The sequence below is a fragment of the Capricornis sumatraensis genome, chromosome 12 (genome assembly GCF_032405125.1).
Source record: "Capricornis sumatraensis isolate serow.1 chromosome 12, serow.2, whole genome shotgun sequence".
In the NCBI taxonomy this organism is placed as follows: Eukaryota; Metazoa; Chordata; class Mammalia; order Artiodactyla; family Bovidae; genus Capricornis; species Capricornis sumatraensis.
The window spans coordinates 25,586,746-25,608,688 of record NC_091080.1 but is presented as its reverse complement, the minus strand read 5'-3'; the positions used below and the strand labels follow the sequence as shown (position 1 = coordinate 25,608,688).

At 41.8% G+C, this 21,943-nt stretch overlaps 1 protein-coding gene across 1 annotated transcript in view; it reads right to left on the bottom strand.

Annotated features, from left to right (window-relative positions):
* The window catches only part of COG3 (component of oligomeric golgi complex 3), a 59,369-nt gene that overhangs the window by 12,023 nt on the left and 25,403 nt on the right, over positions 1–21,943 (bottom strand). The window contains exons 14-19 of the mRNA XM_068984389.1: positions 18,636–18,747; positions 14,768–14,892; positions 10,121–10,210; positions 6,753–6,873; positions 4,210–4,298; positions 3,966–4,100 (exon numbers count right to left, since the gene is read on the bottom strand). Of these exons, the coding sequence (XP_068840490.1) occupies positions 3,966–4,100; positions 4,210–4,298; positions 6,753–6,873; positions 10,121–10,210; positions 14,768–14,892; positions 18,636–18,747 (672 nt within the window). The remainder of the gene's footprint in view (positions 1–3,965; positions 4,101–4,209; positions 4,299–6,752; positions 6,874–10,120; positions 10,211–14,767; positions 14,893–18,635; positions 18,748–21,943) is intronic.

Here is a 21,943-nt window from a genome sequence, read left to right as displayed (position 1 = left end):
TATCATCTGAGCCATCAGAGTCCTTGTACTAACCGTAAGTAAGAAGGAGGGATACGACAGCGCTCTTCTGTAGGGATCAGAAACAAGGCTTGGAGAAGCTGAGCGCATGCGCCCATCTCGGTCAGGAGGCACAGAATGTGGTCCTCAGCTCAGCGTCCTCACCTCAAAATGCTGTGCTCTCTCAACTCCCCTCATGACTACCCCAAGGCCTACTAAGGAGTCAGCTTCAAGCAATATTCAATACGATGAAATTCGAGAACAATAAAAAAAGTATGGACGGTGTTTTAGTTCTGGAAAATATCTGACCCAAATATTTTCATATAAACCTCTACCCCTCAACATTTGGAAAACAGTTTTACATTCCCTGCGTGCATGCTCAGTTGCTCACTCATGTCTGACTCTTTGTGACCCCATGGACTGTAGCCCACTAGGATCCTCTATCCATGGGATTTCCCAGGTAAGAATACCGGAATGGGTTGTCATTTCCTTCTCCAGGGGACCTTTCCGACCCAGGGATCAAACCCGGGTCTTCTGAATTGCAGGCAGTCTCCTACATCGCAGGCAGATTCTCTACCGACTGACCTCCAGGGAAGCCCACTGCACTCCCTGCTGCTGCTGCTGCTAAGTCGCTTCAGTCGTGTCCGACTCTGTGTGACCCCATGGATGGCAGCCCACCAGGCTCCCCCGTCCCTAGGATTCTCCAGGCAAGAACACTGGAGTGGGTTACTGCACTCCCTAGGACCACTGAAATAATGCTGAGAGAAAAGGCTATCTTTCAAGGAGCAGGAAACAAGGCAAAGTTCTTCTAGAACTTTATCATTCTCAAGAAATTTCATTATTTTATAAAATAAAATTTTATTAATTGTGACCCCCCCCAAAATCAGGAAGGATGTTTACACCAGATAGATTAAAAACGCCATAGAAATGTTCATCTCATGTGTAATGAGTCACAATGCTAAGGTTGAATTTCTTAGTCTGAAATGAAGATGATTTACCTACTCTAGGTACAGGGGATGTAAGGAGAATTAATGAAAACAAAGCATCTCAACAAAGAGAGCTCAAGCAAAGAGCTACATAAACAATAAAGCCAATTTACAACAGGTGAAGGAGATCGGAATCACACCTGGAGTGTTCAGGTACAAAAAAATAGTCTTCTGACAACCTAAAAATGTTTTCTACAGACTCTCACAGTTTGTTTTATGGCAAATCCATATATATTTTAAAAATCAGTCCAAACTCAGAAATAAGCTGAGGACATTTTGTTAATGAGGCTTACATCCAAATAGTAAATACTGAGACCTACAAGCACACAGCCAGATGAAAGATGAAATAGTTTCCTTTCTACATCGATGAATACTGTTTTTCTTGCAGTCCTTTATCAAGGCACAAGAACTGACTGCCTTACAATGGCAAGTATAACAAAAGGGGTATAAGATTCTGCACCTGCAGAATTACCTTCAGAGAAAATCCTTTTAAAGTTTTAAAATCATTTACTTTGTCTGTGCTAGTCAGAGTACTAGTAATGTTGACTTGGTGAAACATGAAAAATGTTTGGTACACAAATTCTAAGAAACAATGTTTTAAATGATCACAAGTGTCTGTATGAACTCTAGTGTGTACAGTGCATGTGAGTTGCCTATGTGTGTATATATCTTCGCCTTTGACCCACTCTATGCCAAGAGGACAAGGGAAGAAACTTAAATTTGGAATTTGTTGTTTTTCAGTCGTTCAGGCGTGTCTGAACGCGTCTGACACTTTGCGAGCCCACAGACGCTTTGCGAGCCCATAGACGCTTTGCGACCCCATAGACTGCAGCTCGCCAGGCTTCCCAGTCCTTCACCACCTCCAGGAGTTTGCTCAGTCTTAGGTCCACCGAGTCAGTGATGCCATCCAACCATCTCATCCTCTGTCACCCCCTTCTCCTCCTGTCCTCAATCTTACCAGCATCAGAGTCTTCTCCAATTTGGAATAAGATAGCGTAGAAGGGATGCTGGGTCCTCTAAGCTGAAATATCTACTAAAGAGTCTCACTAAACAGTGAGGAGCAGTGAGGGAGCAGGGTTGTAAAAGGAAAAACGAGACAACTGTGAATGAACTGAAGAAGGGCAACAGAGACTGAGCTGGTGGCGGAGTGAGGGAGACCTTTGCCTCCCCCATCCCACAGTGAGAGTATAAACGGAGCTGAATGATCAGCTACACAGGGGTCCCTGCTGTAGTGTGTGGCATGTCCAGGCAGAGCCATGCTATAATTCAGACTTGGATACATATTTTCTACCTAAATGTCTCAATTTTAAATAATGTTCAGTGTCCAAAATCTTCCAAAATGCACAAAGTTAAACCAGATTCCCAGGTGGCACTAATGGTAAAGAACCAACCTGTCAACGCAGGAGATGTAACAGCCGTGGGTTCAATCCCTGGGTCGGGAAGATCCCCTGGAGGAGGGCACAGCAACCCACCCCAGTATTCTTGCCTGGAGAATCCCAAGGATAGAGGACCCTGGCGGGCTACAGTCCATAGGGTCGCAGAGAGTCAGACACGACTGAAGCGACTTAGCACATATCAAATATACCAAACTTATACTCAGGTCAACTTGGACAACTGCCATCAGTAAATTTTCATTCTTTTGACTTCTGGGAAAACTGTGTTTTTCTAGGAAAAAACCCACTGAGCCAAGATTCCATTATAACCGTCTTGCTCACATCAGAAGATTCGCTCTGCTGCTGTTCAATATTCGTCTCTAGCACTTCCCACAGGTATTAATGTGGATGCTCTCCCAAAACACATACTACAATCTACAAACGAGTTGTCTGTCCATGAGGGCAGTTTTAGTAAAGACTATGATGACTTATTTGTAACTTACAAAACATCAATACCAGCACCATTTTTTAAAAATCAGAAGCCAGTAGAAAACATTTACACCACACTCCTTTTAAATTTATGTAGTGAGGGGAAAAAAAAAAAAAAACGCACACATTCCAAATTCTTGACGAATAGGCTAAAATCCACCAAACAAGTAATATACCCCAATTATAAAAAAAGTTTACCATTTCTATGTTTGCTTTTTTTTTTTTTGGTATCATTTCTCATTTTTAAAAACTAGTATCTTCTCTTTATCACAGGAGCCAGCAACATGTTACCAACGAACAATTTCCTGAGCTGCCTCTGGTCATTTCGTAGATACACCCTATCTCCGCATTTAAGACTTAAGTAAGCAAACTTGAGAGGAAAGGCTGTCATGTTTTTATTTTTTTCTTTTAATGTCCTCAAATTCAAGTCTGGACAGACAGTAGAGATTAATAAATTAAAGTTAATTTCAAGACTTTTTAAGCATCTTTACAAGGTAAGTCCTTAGCAACAAAACGTAGATTTTTTAAAAACCATTATTGAAAAAAAGAAAGTCAAAACTGCCATGATCCGATTTTTTTTCTTTGCTGGCATTTGCCAGTTCATGGATTTTAGCTGGGAGACAGAGAGATAGACAGATTATTATAAATCTATATATGCGGTGATTAACAATGCAATGATATAAGAATCTTCAATTCTCAATTATCCATACAAAATGAAAGATAGGAACAGCATGGAAAGCAAGAGGAAAGTAAATCACTCATTTAGGCAATGGGAAACCCTCATACACAGGTCTGTGACTACTGCCACGAAGGTCCTAATCTAAGCGAGAGTCCCAGACCACATGCAGACATCGACACTGTGGAGAAGAGAGCTAACCAGGGCTTGCTAGAGCTAGATTTGCAATACGCATACTTTCTTTCACAACTGAAGAATCCTGCTTGCCTACCTAAAAGTCCAAACCAAAAAGCTTCCGGAAGACGAAACACGGTGATTTCTCAGGATCATTAAGACATCGGTTTACTATTTCCTTCTGCCAAGGATTTCACAAGAAGGCAATTCAAATTGCAATCTAGGGAAGAATTCAAAATTACTTTACCAAATATGCAGCAAGGTCTATACCTTTGTCAGGAACTCCTCCAGCGGCTCTATGAACAGCCTGGTCTGCTGCTGAATAAACTGCTCACAGGCTGATTTCAGGTGGCGGTCTACGTCTTTTTTAGAGTCAAGGTAATGTTCTCTTATCTCAGGAGTACCCTTAAAAAGAAGATAACAATTTCCTCCTGTTTTTTATGTGCCTAAAATTACCAGACATGTAAAGAATGTTGTTTCTCTCCCACCACCAAGCAAACAGACTCCTTCTCACCTCCAACAAGAACTCTATCAAGGCATTGTTGCTATTCAGCCTAAAAAATCTTGGAACAGTCATAGGATTCAGGATTTTAAATGCTGCATCTGTGAAACAAAATTACTCATCCAGTGAACATGTACAGTTTCAACAGAGAAGTCACATAACTATTTCAGGGTGTAAACATACACTCGTTCTCCATCACCACAGGGCCAAGAGTGCTTTCATTTCCAAGTCACCTCCATGAGTGGGTGAGGTTAGTGCCCATGATGGCTACAGTACTCACGCATAATTATTTTCTAGAACTCAGAATTGCAAAATGGCTATTAACCACAATTATTTATTTTTAGGAACAAAGAAAAAAGGATGAATGGTAATTAACACCTTACAATTTCACAGCTTTACTTTAATGATGCTAAATAAGATTTTCTTTAAAAAAAAAAAAAAAGATTCATATACTTACCCAGCTTCTTTTGTTTAAGATCTGGCTGGCATAGAAATTTATTCATTCGAAGCAGAGAGAATAAATTAATATGTCAGCCAGAAAAAAAGAAAAAAAAAAACACCAAAAGGACATATTTACCCCTTAACCTCCAGACTAACTAGAATCTGTGCAAAGTACTAACAGGTCTCATTGATGTTCAAATGCAATAAGATATAATGTTAGTCGTGAGAGGTTAGAGGCTTAAAAGTAAAGACAGCAAGTATCCAGTGATAGTCAGAAAAGACCATTACTTTGCTTTGCCTGGCCAGGCTGCAGAAAGCACAGCATGAAGTGCTTCTAGCCCGCATTTATAAGTACATACACACACCACACTGTACTCCCTGCCTCAACTGTGAACTGATTTAACTGAAAAAAAAATCCCCTATCAGATTCAGTATTCTGAATTCAGTATGCTTTAGTAAATGACTCTTCATTTCCACTGTCCTTTCTACAAGAAACCTGAAAAACTCTAGGTGATCATGCAGCAGGATTACAGAACCTTCATTGTGTTGCAGGGAAAACATATTTTAAACCAAAATTTGCCAAAATTTTAGAATACTTCATTTTCTCACACCTCAGTGGATCTATAGTAGAATGAAGCAGCAACAGGTTATGAATTAGAAAAAATGTGAAAGAAAATAGATCAGTCCTGCTTCACCTCATCCTTTGAATAAAATAAGGACCGTCAGTGCCTGGCATTCCTCAAGGTTAGGGTGCTATTCCCACATGTCACACTGAAAGGAAAGGATGAAATCAACCAGAATGGTTGGGTAATGGAAGCCTCTGATGAGAAGAAACTAAAAGAGAAAAACTAAAAAAAATGATGCATTCTATAAAGGCAAAAGTCAGGAAATCTGGCTGCTGTTATAAAAAAAAAAATTTACAATGCAGATGAATAACATACAGGCTTACTATCCAGATTCCACCAGAACCAAAAGGTATTCTCTATGGTGAACAGGAAAGTGCATTAGGAAAAGAAAAAGAATAAGCTGTTTTATATACGACTCACTGATTCCAAGTGATGTCATACCAAGTCCACTAGTTTATAAGCAGTCATTAGGAAAGTAACTTGTTCCTCTTGGAAATCCTTTATTTGAAGACCCTCTAAACCATGGAATACAAAAAGTAATCTGAATGGCTGTGAATTTTCTCAATTCTCCCAGTGCACAAGGGAGAAATCCATTCATTTCTTAAATGGATGGCTTAAGGCATTAGAGCTTAATTCTCTTGGAAATGGTTAAGATAAAGTTTAGATAAATTTGCAAGTAAGGGAGATGGATATTGATGGTATATCCTTTAACTGTTCAAGATCAGCATCTTAAAAAATAACTAATCTTTTAGAAATCATCGCTTGCTAATTCAGCCAGAAACAAATCATTAGTATGGATGAAGCACCTATCTCAAGATGATTCAATGCCTATTACCAACTCAAGACCCTATCGATGTGATTACTTAACCAGCTGATTTAATAATACAACTTAAGTTTATTTAAGCACCTTAAGCTTACAAAAACACTTTAATACATATTTTCATTCATTTTCACTCTTAATGATCTTGATAATCTGGTGAAAGCATCATGATGGGTTGATTCTGCTCATTTTACGTGGGGTACAGAAGCTAAAACACATGTTTAAAATCACAAGAACCAGGAAATGATGGACCAGGAACAGAACCTGACTCACTCTTCTGATTTTACCCAGCTGGCCTCCTGAGTTTCTATGAACTGACAAACCCAACTCAATGTCTAAAATCATTCTGGTTAGCTGACACTCTTCAGTAGTTATTACAATGATCTTTCATTTTTTAACTGGTTATAGTAATATGTGGCAGAGTCTCAGAGAAGTCACACTGCAAGCTGAAATGCTCAAACATAGTTCTCTCCATAAAGAAAACACAGCAAGTTAGATGTAACTAGGATGTTGTCAGCTCAGCTTAGTATGAACAAGCAACATGCTCAGCAAGCACAGCATGCAAAAGCAAAAATTGCAGATGAACATAAAATAAACCTATAAACCTGTGCTGCCACACTTGGACAGGTCAAACACACCCAACTGTGCCAGCCAGGGCAAGGAAGTACCTCTAGTTTTCTTGAGGTCCAGGGAAATTTCCTTAATGGTGAATTCAGTGTGAAATGGAGCAATTTGTTCACGAAGAATCAAAAGGTGCTTTATTAAGAAAAGTTGTCCATCAATCTGAGTCTAAATTGTAAGACAGAAAAATGGATATTATCACAGATTAAGTAAAAATAGGAATACATATAACACAGTTGCTACTAACTCAACATTAATCTATCTAGGTCACTTGCCTTTAGCGTAATTGCATGGTACCAATACTCCTCTGTTGTGCCATGAACTCTACCATATTTTCATGTTGAAACTATCTGGAAAAACCTTACTTCAAACTTTTACTATCATCTACTTAGCAAACCCAAGAAAGTAAACCAGACAAAAGGTCTTGAAGCAACACAGTTAGAAACAGAAGTCAAGTCTATTCTAACCCGGTGCAGAAAGAGAAGAGACGATGCGGCCCAAGATCAGCACAGCACAGCAAGCAGAGCTCCAGGCCTGAGCCTGACTGACCTCGCACAGCTCCCTAGTTTCTCTCAGTAACACAGCTTTCACTGTTCGGTCAAGGTGGTTTCAATATTCAGAATATCAGAAATATTGGTATTTATATAAAAGTGCAACAGGAGCCTCCAAATGTAAGAAGATTTTGGGTGGTCAGTTTGGATTACCCTGCCAGCAATGGAGAACGGACTAGCTACACCCCACACAGGAAGTGCAGACACTCCTGCATTTCCTTTAACCCTCTCGGGACACAGCCTCAAGAGTTTTGTGATTCAAGCGCAGTTCTCAAAGCTCTGACCCAGTTCCCAAAATAGTGAATCACCATAGCTCTCATTTCAGAAAAGAGTCTGTATATTAATTAAGAAGAGCAAGGCTATGTTTGCCCCTTCTTGCTGCTACCCAGGACAGACTTACTTTGAAAATATTTTTAATGAACTTATTCTGCATTACAAAAAGAATAATGTCTTTCAGTAACTAATACAGGCACACCTTGGAGACACAGCGGGTTTGGTTCCAGACCACTGCAATAAAGTGATTATCGCAACAAGGCGAGTCACAGAAATTTTCTGGTTACATTTACACCCTACTATTATGCGGCCAACAGCATTATGTTTAAAGAAACAAAGTACATACCTTAATTTTAAAATACGTATTGCTAAAAATATTAGCCATCTTTAGCAATAAAATATTTTTAAATAATCATCATTTGAGCTTACAGCAAGTCAATATCAAAGATCCCTGATCACTGATCACCACAACAAATAGAATAATGAAAGTTTGAAACACTGAACTGCCAAAATGTGACACAAACACACTAAGTGAGCAAATGCTGTTGGGGAAATGGTGCCAACAGACGTGTTTGATGCAGGATTGCCACAAATCTTCAGTTTATAAAAAAACACAGAAACAAACCCCCACAGTTATCTGTGAAGCACAATAAAGCAAACCACAGTAAAACAAGGTGTGCTGTATAAGCTTTCAAGAGGTTATTAAGGTGACTCCTCTCTGTTCTCTCTCTCCTTCCCACCCTCCTGAATAGACACAAATCAACGTATATGATTTACTTGATGGAAACTCACTTTGCACTCTGGAACACAGAGCACTGGGTAAGTAGGAAATGCTACCCATTTTGAATAATTGCTCTGTTTTCAAAAGAACTAACAGCTCCGAAAGAGAAAACAGTATCATACAGATTGGATTTACTTTGTGGAAGCTACTGTGATTCAGCAAATAGTATCGTGTTAGTGTACTGATAAACTAGGTGCTCAATTTAAGTATGGAAAAAAATTTCTTTCCTTAAGAAAGTCTCAACACATTAAGCCATTTTCATTGATCACTTTTCCAAAAGTTGAAAGATGAAAAGCATACTTAGTTGTGAAAATAAATCGGCTAATTCTTACTAAATTGAAGGTCTCCTCATATATATTTAAGCACCTTATAATATGAAGGAAACAGAGTTAGACGATGGCCTTATGCGAGGATGGCCTTACAGGTGGTGTGGGGAAAAGGCCAAATAATGAAAAAAAAAGGGCTTTCATTCTTCCCTTTAAAATGAGGACAGAGGTACAAGAGGATATAAGCACATGAATTTTTTAAATTAGGTCATTGTTGTCCCTCTGATAATCTAAGAAATATATGCTCACTGTATAAACTGTGGAAAGTAAAGACCAAGTGTGAGAAGAAACGAGAGTCATCTGCAGTCACCCCAACCTTTCATCACTACTTTCTTCAATGAATGTATTCATTACATAGTTATCATCTGGTTTGTATCCTGCGCCTTGTTTTTACCTTAACATATTTATGTTAGATTTTATCATTCCCTTTTCTGGAACTTAACATCTGTATATTCCACTGTATGGAATATACCACAATTTACTTAAACATGTGTCTAGTGTTAGACGTGTTTCCTAATTCCCTCTATCGCAAAAGAATATGAAAGCTCAGGCTGGGAAATATGTTTTAAATTTCAACCTGCCTGTCTATAACTTAACTTCCAGTTCTCTTCTAGTTCCCGGGTCAGAATTTCCTTTCAACTCTCAATCCCATGAATGGGAACATACAGTGGTCACAAAAGCAGATCTTTTTCCAGTTTGTCTAGGATCCCACATTTTTCCGTGAGGAGGTTTCTGTTTTTAGTTTATCTAAAACCTTGAAGTTAGAAACCAAGTTGATAAATCTGGAAGTCTAGAAAGGTTCACAAAGTCTGAAAACTCCCACGAGCTATGAAATTTTGGCTGGAAACAGTCCTACAACTTCCTCCCTGTTGGTGAGCTGTAGGTATTTTAGGTGGGGAGTTAAACAGAGCAGCATCCTGAACCATACTTTCTGGAAAAAAAACTCAGGGGTTGTGGGAGAAGCACATGCCAACAGCCATCAGCCCCAGATCCCTTCTTCTTGAATAAAAACTTTAAGTTACAAAATCATGTCAACTCCTAGTCACATAATCCATGGTCCCCTACTCTTATCTTCCAAACTGACTGACTGATTCCTCCAAGTGAGGCCATTCAGCTATTTGGAATGTCATTGTAGGGATGATGACAGATTGCTACGATTCCTTGAAAACAGTTTCGGTATTCTAGGGAAAGAGCAGTCCAGTACCTTCCTGCTACTAAGGCTAGAACAAGAAACCTTTATCCCACAGAATTTATAACCTAAGTATCACCTTTGGTACTTCAGCAAAGCTGGCACTCTCTTATTTAGTGTAGTCTTTAGCACTAAAATGAAGTACTACGTCCTCTCAAAGGGCCTCAAAATTAAATCACATTAAAAAAATAAATGCTACTGCCAAAATGGCTTTAAATTTCTCTGCCTGTATATAAACGCTGCATTCCACAATAGTATTATAGATGATCAGATTTCATCTAACACTTCATCAAACCTTGTTTTTGCTGATGGACTCTGATGCTCCAAGTAGTGACTGAATGCAGGCCGACAAGGCTTCCTGTGATAGTCCTTGGAACACTGCCCTCTGGTGAAACAAAAGAGAAACATCCCCTGTAGCACTTCAAACAAAGCAAAAAGGAAATATGCAGGCTGTGAGGACAGCTTGCTTGCCCTCACCTGATGAATTAATTCATTACTACCAATTGCAGAGTCGGACACGACTGAGCAACTGAACTGAACCGATACTCCTCCCAGACTTTCCTATTCCTACACAAGCTTTCTAGACCAGCACAATTTCCTAATTTGCACCTCTTGAAACTCTTACATTTCATAGTGTCTTTCAACACTATTTCCTGAGCACCTATTTCATGCCAGGCTCTGTGCTGGTCCTGATCTGACCTTGGGAAGCTCTCACTCCAGTACCATCTCATGATATAGGCTGTTTTTTAAACATACAAAACCAACTTTAAAACAGAGCCTCAGTAAATCCACTTCTAAAAATGTATCCCAAGTAATATCAGTACTGTATTCTAAGATTCATACACGTGACTCTTTTCATAATATTATTTAAAGCAGCCAAAAAAAAAAATCTGGAAATAAATGTTCAATGATAGGCAGCTGATAAAACACTAGTAAATCTAAATTATGAAACACTGTGCATGAAATCAAAGGATGCTGAACAGGAAGTGATAAAATTCTTGTACAAGAATATAATTAATTAAAAACAAAATCAGGTTACAAAACAGAAGGTGAAGTATGATTAATTTAATTCTGCCACTGCTGTATCTTCCCAGAGGTGTGGTGTGTGCACAGACTCCGGTCAGCCCCCCTGCTTCCTCTCTGCCTCTACTCCACCTGAAACAGAACTGGTAAGAATGTGTATGAGCATAATATTTATTACTAGGCCATCCTGGGCTCTGGTCTTGTGCGTAAGGATTTATTCTCTTTTTGTACTGCCACCCTCTCCTCTGTTTCTCATGAGGCTACTGCACAGTGAGACAAGATTAACGCTGTCTCTTGCTAGGTCAAGATACACCCATTTGAATGCAGAGTTCCAAAGAATAGCAAGGAGAGATAAGAAAGCATTCCTCAGCGATCAATGCAAAGAAATAGAAGAAAAAAATAGAATGGGAAAGACTAGAGATCTCTTCAAGAATATTAGAGATACCAAGGAAACATTTTATGCAAAGATGGACTCAATAAAGGACAGAAATGGTATGGACCTAACAGAAGCAGAAGATATTAAGAAGAGGTGGCAAGAATACACAGAAGAATTATACAAAAAAGATCTTCACAACCCAGATAATCACGATGGTGTAATCACTCACCTAGAGCCAGACATCCTGGAATGCAAAGTCAAGTGGGCCTTAGGAAGCATCACTACAAACAAAGCTAGTGGAGGTGATGGAATTCCAGTGGAGCTATTTCAAATCCTGAAAGATGATGCTGTGGAAGTGCTGCACTCGATATGCCAGCAAATTTGGAAAACCCAGCAGGGGCCACAGGACTGGAAAAGGTCAGTTTTCATTCCAATTCCAAAGAAAGGCAACACAAAAGAATGCTCAAACTACTGCACAATTGCACTCATCTCACACGCTAGTAAAGTAATGCTCAAAATTCTCCAAGCCAGGCTTCAGCAATATGTGAACCGTGAACTCCCTGATGTTCAAGCTGGATTTAGAAAAGGCAGAGGAACCAGAGATCAAATAGTCAACATTCCCTGGATCATCAAAAAAGCAAGACAGTTCCAGGAAAACATCTACTTCTGCTTTATTGACTATGCCAACGCCTTTGATTGTGTGGACCACAACAAACTATGGAAAATTCTTAAAGAGATGGGAATACCAGACCACCTGATCTGCCTCTTGAGAAATCTGTATGCAGGTCAAGAAGCAACAGTTAGAACTGGACATGGAACAACAGACTAGTTCCAAATAGGAAAAGGAGTACATCAAGGCTGTATATTGTTACCATGTTTATTTAACTTATATGCAGAGTATATCATGAGAAATGCTGGCCTGGATGAACCACAAGCTTGAATCAAGATTGCTAGGAGAAATATTAATAACCTCAGGTATGCAGATGACACCACCCTTATGACAGAAAGCAAAGAACTAACAAGCCTCTTGATGAAAGTGAAAGAGAATAAAAAAGTTGGCTTAAAACTCAATATTCAAAAAACAAAGATCATGGCATCTGGTCCCATCAGTTCATGGCAAATAGATGGGGAAACAATGGAAACAGTGACAGACTTTATTTTTCTGGGCTCCAAAATCACTGTAGATGGTGACTGTAGCCATGAAGTCAAAAGATGCTTGCTCCTGGAAAGAAAAGTTATGACCAACCTAGACAGCATATTAAAAAGCAGAGACATCACTTTGCCATCACAGATCTGTGTAGTCAAAGCTATGGTTTTTCCAGTGGTCATGTGTGGATGTGAGAGTTGGACTATAAAGAAGGCTGAGTGCCGAAGAATTGATGCTTTTGAACTGTGGTGTTGGAGGAGACTCTTGAGAGTCCCTTGGACTGCAAGGAGATCCAATCAGTCCATCCTAAAGGAAATTGGTCCTGAATATTCATTGGAAGAACTGATGCTGAAGCTGAAACTCCAATACTTTGGCCACCTTATTCGAAGAGCTGACTCATCTGAGAAGACCCTGATGCTGGGAAAGAATGAAGGCGAGAGGAGAAGGGGATGAGAGAGAATGAGATGGCTGGATGGCATCACTGACTCAATGGACATGAGTTTGAGTAAACCCTGGGAGTTGGTGATAGACAGGGAGGCCTGGTGTACTGAGGTTCATGGGGTCGCAAAGAGTCAGACACGACTGAGTGACTGAACTGAACTTGCTACATCACTCACCCTGCCTGCCTTAGGAAGACAGGGTCAACTGAGACCCTCTCTTCCTCCTGCTCCTGTCTTTCTTTACCTTTGACTGGTCAGATGGAGAGGGGTAAGATTTGAATATACGCTAAGTGAAAATGTAATAGGCAGGCCTAGGGCATAAAATAAAAACAGGCACAGTGTTGTTCATGGGCCTACCTACTGTTTGCCTAAAATTCCCACTACGCACCTAAGAGACTTCACCAGGGTCTGTGATGACAATATGTCCTATGTGGAATGGGGCCCCCTGTATTTCCCCTGGGATCCTGGCTCCACTGTAGGAAGTTTCTGAATCCCAGCCTAACACTATCATTCAATACACCTACTGGGAGGACCTGGGGAAGAAGGGCTGCCAACATCCAAGTCTCCCTCTGGGAGAGATCTCAGCAGCTGGGCAAAATGGCTGAGAATCCAACTCTGCAACAGGCAACCTGGCCTTACCCCTAAAAGTCCCAGAATGGAGTAAAAGGTGCTTTCTGGTTCAATTCCAGAATCTCCGAGCACAAACTCCAGGAATGATGCAGTTTAACATAGATATCAAGTAGTGAGCTCTTCAGTGAACCCATGAGCCAGCTGTGCAATCCTGCTCAGGCCAGAGGGCGGTGAGCACAGAGGATCTCCAGAGTGGGAGGGGATACACACGTTCCCTTCTGAACCACACTCTAAACAGACAGTGGCTTCTGAACAATTAATTACATGATCGTTGTAGTCTTCCCTGGTGGCTCAGACAGTAAAGCATCTGCTTGCAATGCAGGAGATCCGGGTTCAATCCCTGGGTCGGGAAGATCCCCTGGAGAAGGAAATGGCAACCCACTCCAGTACTCTTGCCTGGAAAATCCTATGGACAGAGGAACCTGGTAGGCTACAGTCCATGGGGTCGCAAAGAGTCAGACACGACTGAGCAACTTCACTTTCTTTTCTTTCTGTATTTAATCACTTCTCTCTTCATATGCTATTTAAGTTGTAATGATCAAATTAATTTCTGAAAAGTGAATTAAATTCACTGATTTTTATAAACTATTTTTTTTGGTTTTAACACTAACATTAAATAAATGTAGACAACTGGTCATTCAGTGATTGACATATCGTTAAACTGAAATGCTTAAAATAAATGCCACCTGAAACAAATGTGCAGTATAAGTTGAGGCTAAAAAAACTAAAAGGGTACTGCTAATTTCAGCAAATAATTAGTCCATGGTTAGAAACACATGTAATCTGTGTAACAAGCAACACTTGTTAAAGAAGTTGACTTAAACTGAGTACAAAAGTAGTTGCATTCAGTACTAAATGTATATTATACAAAATATACATTATGTGACATTGGACATATTAACCTTCCTGCATCTTTGTCTTCATCTATAGACTAAAGACAGATGAACTAATCAATAGTTTTAAATGTATTTGTAGCCATGAGAAACAAAAGCTACAGGCTTTGAGAAACAATAAAAGTTATAGGTCTTTTTCTCAAAAAGACAAATACAAACATAGACAAAATTTTACCCACAACTTCAAGGTGTTCACAGACTATGCAAAGTCCATGAGAGGATTCTGAGAGCCTACAAAACACTCAGGTTAAGAATCTCTAAGTTAGAGTGATCTTAAAGTTATCTCTGTATATAAAAACCATATTATCTGAATCTAATACCAAGCAAAATATATTGCATCAAGATCTTAAAATAAAATTTAAATTAAAAAACATTTTAAGTCACAGAGCAAGCAATTTACAGTAAAGCTACAAGGATTGACTGACACACATACGTCTATACATCTGTACAATTTGGAGAGACAGACAAGAGTTCGTCGAACTGTAGGATACCACATTCCATGAAGATCTGCTGGAGAAATCGTGGTCTGTGGCCTAGGATTGAGAGATTCAGATGAACCTAAAACCCCAAGTGGAAAAGAAGACATTTCACAGGTCTGTCTTACATGCACAGCAATTATTAACTGTCAATTAGTTTCTGTCACCAATCAAAGGCTGGAGGCATCCATTTTCTCTAGCCTTGTCTCTAATCGAGAATGTCAAAGGAAATCTACATCGGTGACAGGTGAGATTTAACACACTGACTGAGAACACACACGAATACCCACTTCTGTACATTCCAGCCTCCCACATTTAGCCCAAGTTGCCCTCTCCACACTGGAATCAATTATCTTTATGAACTACAGGAGCAGTGTGCACCCATTACAGAATACCATGCACCCAGTAAGAAGGAGACAGATCTAAACGTAGTCAGTGGACACGGGCGGGGGTGGGAGGGGGGTGGCAAGAAAACAAAGCGCTTTACACAGGAAGATCAATCACAGCTCGTTCACCTGGCAGCCTTTCACGTGCAGAACTGCATCACTTCCAGGCCCACACAGTGTATCCAGTGCCCAAGGGACCAGCGCTGTGTGTCCAGCAGCCCCCCCCCAACCCTCCCCAGGTCAGAAAAGACAGCTGCCAGCAAGCGTGACGAGGAGAATGAGAGGCGTGTGGCTGCACAGCTGCACAGCTGCACAGAAACACTTCTGTGAGAGAAGCACGGTCACCCGGGTGGGGGGACCAGAATTCGGATAAGCCATCAGAGTGGAGCTGAGACCACACTCTGAGACAAGAAGGGCAGACTGAAATGCAGGCTGCGTATTAGAACACATCAGGAAACATTACCAAATTTTTCAGTGCAATAATGGTTTATGGTTACGTGAAAGATGTCCCGTTTTGGGGGGTAGGGGGAGAGATGCTGAACTACTCAAAGGCAAAGTTGCAATGATGTCAATAAGTGAAAGTGAAAGTGAAGGCACTCTGTTGTGTCCAACTCATTGCGATCTCGTGGACTGTAGCCCACCAGGCTCCTCGGTCCATGGGATTCTCCAGGCAAGAACACTGGAGTGGGTTGCCATTTCCTTCTCCAGGGGATCTTCCCAACCCAGGGACAGAACCCAGGTCTCCCTCATTGCAGGGAGACGCTCTACCTCTGAGCCACCAGGGAAGATAATTAGCAAAACTATAGATACAATATGATAAAATTAAGTCTTAAATCCAGGTGGTGGGCATAGGTGTTCATTGTATCATTCCATGTTTCTGTGTATTTGAATTTTTTTTAATAATAAAAAAGTAAAAGTATAGCCAAACAAAACAGAATTCATTTTTTTTAAAAAAAAGCTATAGAGAATTCCCTGGCGGTCCAGTGCTTAGGACTCTGCTTCCACTGCAGGGGGCCTGGATTTGAACCCTGGTTGGGGAACTAAGGATCCCGCAAGCCATGCGGTGCAGCCAAAAAAATAAAAAACATTTAAAACAGCCAGATCTGCATATGCTCAAGAGGAGACCTGGAGGCTTGCGGAGTAGATTTATGCAGGAAAGGGCTGAGGGCAACACTGAGGGTCGGTGCTTTCTCTTCATCGTTCTGTAAGCTTTTTTTTTTTTTTTTTTCAAAAATATGTGATACTTGTAAAAGTTTTAAAAGCTCTGCCTTACTTTAAACTAGGATACCTACCTTATATAAAATTTCTTAAGGAGAAAGAATGAACTAGACAAATTATATCATGGAATATTTAGGAGATTAAGTATCCATAGTTTTGCTGAGAATCAGGCTATCTGCAGGATTCCTCCTTCAAAATGAAAGAGCCCAAAAAGTACTCCCAAGTTATAAAGTTTAGTGAAATAAATGTGTTTAAGTAGCTTAATGCTGGAAGTCAATTTATTTGTTCCTTTTTTCATTTTCTTGAGAACAGTTAACAGTTGAAGCGGCGGATGGGGAAAAGTTCCTTATACAGCCAAGTCCAGGGCCTACTAGCTGCCTCTTCTGAGGAGCAGCGCAAACCGGCTGCAGGGCGCCTCCCGCGCCTGCTCGTCTCCTCCTCCGTGAGCCTCACACTGCCCTCACTTGCTCGACATGGAGATTAAGGGCTACGCTTATTGAAGACACTGATAATCAGCCTCTTCACAGGATGGACCCTCCGCCGATTTGCCCTGACATCTACTCCTACTGGGCTTCCCTGGCGGCTCAGATGGTAAAGAGTCTGCCCGCAATGCAGGAGACCCAGGTTCGATCCCTTGGTCGGGAAGATCCCCTGGAGGAGGGAAAGGCAGGCCACTCCAGTGTTCTTGCCTGGAGAGTCCCATGGACAGGGGAGCCTGGCGGGCTGCAGGCTGTGGGGTCACAGAGTCGGACACGACTGAGCGACTTCACTTTCACTTTTTCACTCCTCCTGCCACATGAACATCACATCAGCTAAAGGCCTCACTTTAGAGGCCTCTCTCATGTACTTCTGACACACCAGAAGACCAGGAAGTGATGACTCTCTTCTTCTTGCTCCCCCTGCCAAGACTCAGCATCCTGCTTTCCATCCCCAGTTCCATCTCCATTCTGAATAACATCAGTAACCATATGGATGACCCACGTGGTTGCCCCTGACCTTCTCAACTCCAAAGACCTTTGCTTCCATTCCTGCACCCCTAGTCCAGACAGTTTCTTGTAACTTTCTTTCAGAATTACTTTCTTATTAATTTCTACAGACTTTACTACTTTGAACTATTCTACCTCTTAATTATTAAAACTCGGTATCCCACTCTCTGGCCAAAACGATCTCAGATTTCTTATTTCTCAGCTCATTACTCAAACCACTCTGCCAAGCCCTCCTCCTCTGACTTGATCACACCCTCTCTTCCTGCTTCCCAGCCCTCTGGCTGTTCTTTCCCTGCCGACCTGGTACCGGTCCACTCCCTCCATCTGCTCCTAATGTCAGCCCCTATCACGAGTGTCCCCCCAGACTTCCGCCACTGTCCTGCTACTCTGTCCTGGGTGATCTTATACAATCCCAAGTGTCACTGACTCCGCAGTCTTTATGTCTAAGCTAGCCTTCCTCTTTATCGCTCTAGAGCAGTGCAGTCCATGAGGACTATTATGTGAATCATAAATGAGACCCATTAAACGCCACCCTGGACTCCTTGGTGGGCCAGTGAAGAATCCACCTGCCAACACAGGGGGCACGAGATAACTCACGAGTTATCCAGGGCGACTCTTAGACAATTTTGCTCCCTGCATAACATGCACCTAGTTCAAGCTATGCCATACATTTCTGTCGAATTTTCACCCCAGTCCAGGCACATTAAAAAATGCAACACTGGTGGTACAAGTAGCTAGAATTCCCAAGTCCATGAGATTATCACCTGACGCCTATCACACTCTGGCCTGTTTCAGCTGCTCCTTCCCTACAAATAACTCGTGCCCGAACACACCAAACCACATGACCTCCCCAAGCACCTACGGTGTTCCATTCCTGTCTGCAGGCCTCCAAGCTGCTCTGTCTTAAACAACCTTATTCCACCTGGCTCTCTCACACACATCCACACGACAGCTTTCAGATTCCACAGCTCTCACTGAACCTGCCTTTCTGCACACAAAGCTCATCCCCCTTCACAATTCTTCCATGGTCCTTCCTCGGTCCCAGAGTCCTGTGCGTATCTTTATCCTGTCACCCCTGAACTTCTTGCTTAATGCCTGTGGCATGCCAATCTCCCCTCAAAGGCATAAACAGTTTTTCATGCCTGAGACACGGCAAGTCCTCAATATAAGTTTATTAAGTGAATGAATAGTAAATGAATGAATTAAATAATGGACGTTAAGACAGCATAACATACCAGATTTTGTTAGACTATTAGGAGGCTCTGCTTCTTCTAACCGAACATCTGAAAACGGAGCTTCTGAAGGTGGTAACTTCTTCTGTTCATCTTTTAAACTCTGAGCAATTTGCTGTATAAAGAAATCAGAGAACATGAGCTTTTAGCTGTGTCTAGCAACACAAACACAATGTTTCTATAAAGTAAAAAATATATATCCTAATTCATGAATAAATAGACTACTTAAGAGAACCACGCCAAAACAGCACATAGAAATGAGAAGTTAAACTGGTAGTGTCTTTATTTTCATAAAAGCAAACACAGGCTTTCCTGAACCACTGATTTCAGAACCATTACAAGGTATGTGCTAAAGAGTCAAATATACAAGGCTCAGATTAGAAGCTTAATTTTCGACTTTCTATTTAGAAACAAAATACTCAGATTTAAGACTGGATACATTGTGGATGTCAGACATGCTTGTATCAAGTAGTGAGCTAACTCACACCATGGTTTTCTCTTTATGTGAGAACAGCTACAGTTTGGTCTTTTTAAAAACAGATTTTAAAAAATTATCTTATGGACTAGAAACTATCTGGCTCTTCTTCACTGCTTAAAAAATATCATCAAATATACACATCACTAACTACTAAGGGGGCAGTGAAAATCCTACCAATTTCCATTGGTTATACAGGGGGAAATACACAGAAATGAAGGCCTAAAAGACATTCAGCTACTGACAAAAAAAAGAAATGGCCAGGTAACTATTTAGGAGACAGGCTCCAAATCAATCAGGCCTGTCCTTTCATTCTGCATGCACAAATCAGAAAGTATAGCTAATCCCCAAATGGCACACAGATGTAACAGCCAGACCACTCTATACCCCTGACCCTTACCAAAAGAAAGAAGCAAGTAGATTCACTGGAAGCAGTATTCAAGAGGTCTAAACCAAGAGGTCTATACAAGAAAACACTCAAGACACTGGCCAAGTGATGACTGAAGAAACATACCAAATGTACCACTAAATTATACTGGGAGGGGGTAGGCGCTTCAGTCATGTCCAGCTCTTTGTGACCCCATGGACTGTAGCCCACCAGGCTCCTCTGTCCATGGTATTCTCCATGCAGGAATACTGGAGTGGGTTGCTATGTGCTCCTCCAGGGGGTTTTCCCGACCCAGGGATCGAACCCACATCGCTTACATCTCCCGCACTGGAAGGAGGGTTCTTTACCACTAGCACCACCTGGGAAGTCCAAGGTGGGGGCATGGGGAGTATATACTAAACTTAATCACCTGACATCCTATCAGACAGAATTATTAAAACAGGTACTCTATCTAGAAAACAAAAACTGATATTCACAAGGAGACAAGGGAAGAAAGGGAGGAAGGAGAAAGCGAGCACAAGTCCCTGCATAAGGCTTAGAAGCAGACCTACTAACACCAGTCTGCCCAAGACGCTGGCACTGCTGAAGGTCCCCACCAAGAAGGCAGAGGCTGCTCCTTCACCAGGTAGATGCCTTCCTGAGGATATGCCCCCCAGCAGAGGTAATCTCCACAGTGCCCTTCTCGGTGCTCTGACCCCATGGGCAGGAGGGACATGCTGCCTAGAGCTTTGGGTTGTGCCTCCAGCTTTACTGTGGGCCTGGCCCATGAGGGGGTGACCAGCAGGTCCAAGGTGCACTGACTGGCTAACTTCCCAGGGTGCCGAGAACTCAGCACAGGCCAAGGCCCAGGGCTGCCCTCACTAACTTCCTGGAACAGTTGGTGACACTACCAACTCCCCCACCCCGCCCTTTCCCATGTCCTGTCTCCACTGCTGTAACCTGCAGCATACTTGCCATTCGAAAAAATGAGTCAATAAAAATAAGAAGCTCCAGGTTCTGTTTTAGCACTAATACCCTAGGCATTTTAAACTCTGTCCAGCACTCAAAAGGAAACAAAAATACATTTGTAACTGAAAGATTAGTGAGATATGCCTAAGTCTTCAGGCCATAAACTGGAGACCAGTACTGTGTAGTTTTGAGGGGACAACCTGCATGCAGGGTTTTACTAAGAGACCATGACACATGGTTATGCGACCATCCACTCTGGTGGCTTATGTTACTGACCCTCTTCTATGTCACTTACCACCAACAGGCAGATCTAAAGGCACACGGTGAGAAACACGGTCAGGCTGAGGGGTCTCGGCCAGCAAGCTGCTTCCCTGCCTTCCTGCCTTTTCCCACTTTGCTTCGTTGTGCACTACTCCGAACATAGCCGCCTCCTCCTCTAGGAGGGTCGGAAGCTCCAGTCGCTGCATCCAGCAGGGTAGCTAACCTGGAATCGCCTTCAAGGCCACGGTCAACACAGAGGTCTGACCCGAGGAGGGTCTGGAAACAGGCCTGGCTGGCAGCCGCAGAGAGTTTCATTGTCACAGGAGGGCCAGGGTGAGAAGCCAGGAAGTTCGGTACAGAACTGCTGCAGGACACCTGGGAGCAGTGCGCAGACCCTGCAGAGCAGGAGCTGCCCAAAACTGGGGGAAGAGCTCAGGCACCTGACCAGCCAGGCTGGGCTTAGGAGCCAACTGGGGAAACTTCTTAAAGAGCAGGGAATACCAGAACACCTGACCTGCCTTCTGAGAAATCTGTATACAGGTCAAGAAGCAACAGTTAGAACTGGACGTGGAACAACAGACTGGTTCCAAATAGGAAAAGGAGTACATCAAAGTTGTATATTGTCACGCTGCTTATTTTATATGCAGAGTACATCATGAGAAATGCTGGCCTGGATGAAGCACAAGCTGGAATCAAGATTGCCAGGAGAAATAGCAATAACCTCAGATACGCAGATGACACCACCCTTATGGCAGAAAGAGAAGAACTAAAGAGTCTCTTAATGAAAGTGAAAGAAAAGAGTGAAAAAGTTGGCTTAAAACTCAACATTCAGAAAACTAAGTTCATGGCATCCAGTTTCATCACTTCATGGGAAATAAATAGGGAAACAATGGAAACAGTAACAGACTATTTTTGGGGGCTCCAAAATCACTGAAGAGGTGACTGCAGCCATGAAATTAAGACACTTGCTCCTTGGAAGAAAAGCTATGACAAACCTACACAGCATATTAAAAAGCAGAGACATTACTTTACCAACAAAGGTCCGTCTAGTCAAAGTTATGGTTTTTCCAGTAATGATGTATGGATGTGAGAGTTGGACTAAAAAGAAAGCTGAGCACCAAAGAAGATGCTTTTGAACTGTGGTGTTGGAGAAGACTCCTGAGAGTCCTTTGGACTGCAAGGAGATCCAACCAGTCCATCCTAAAGGAGATCAGTCCTGAATATTCATTGGAAGGACTG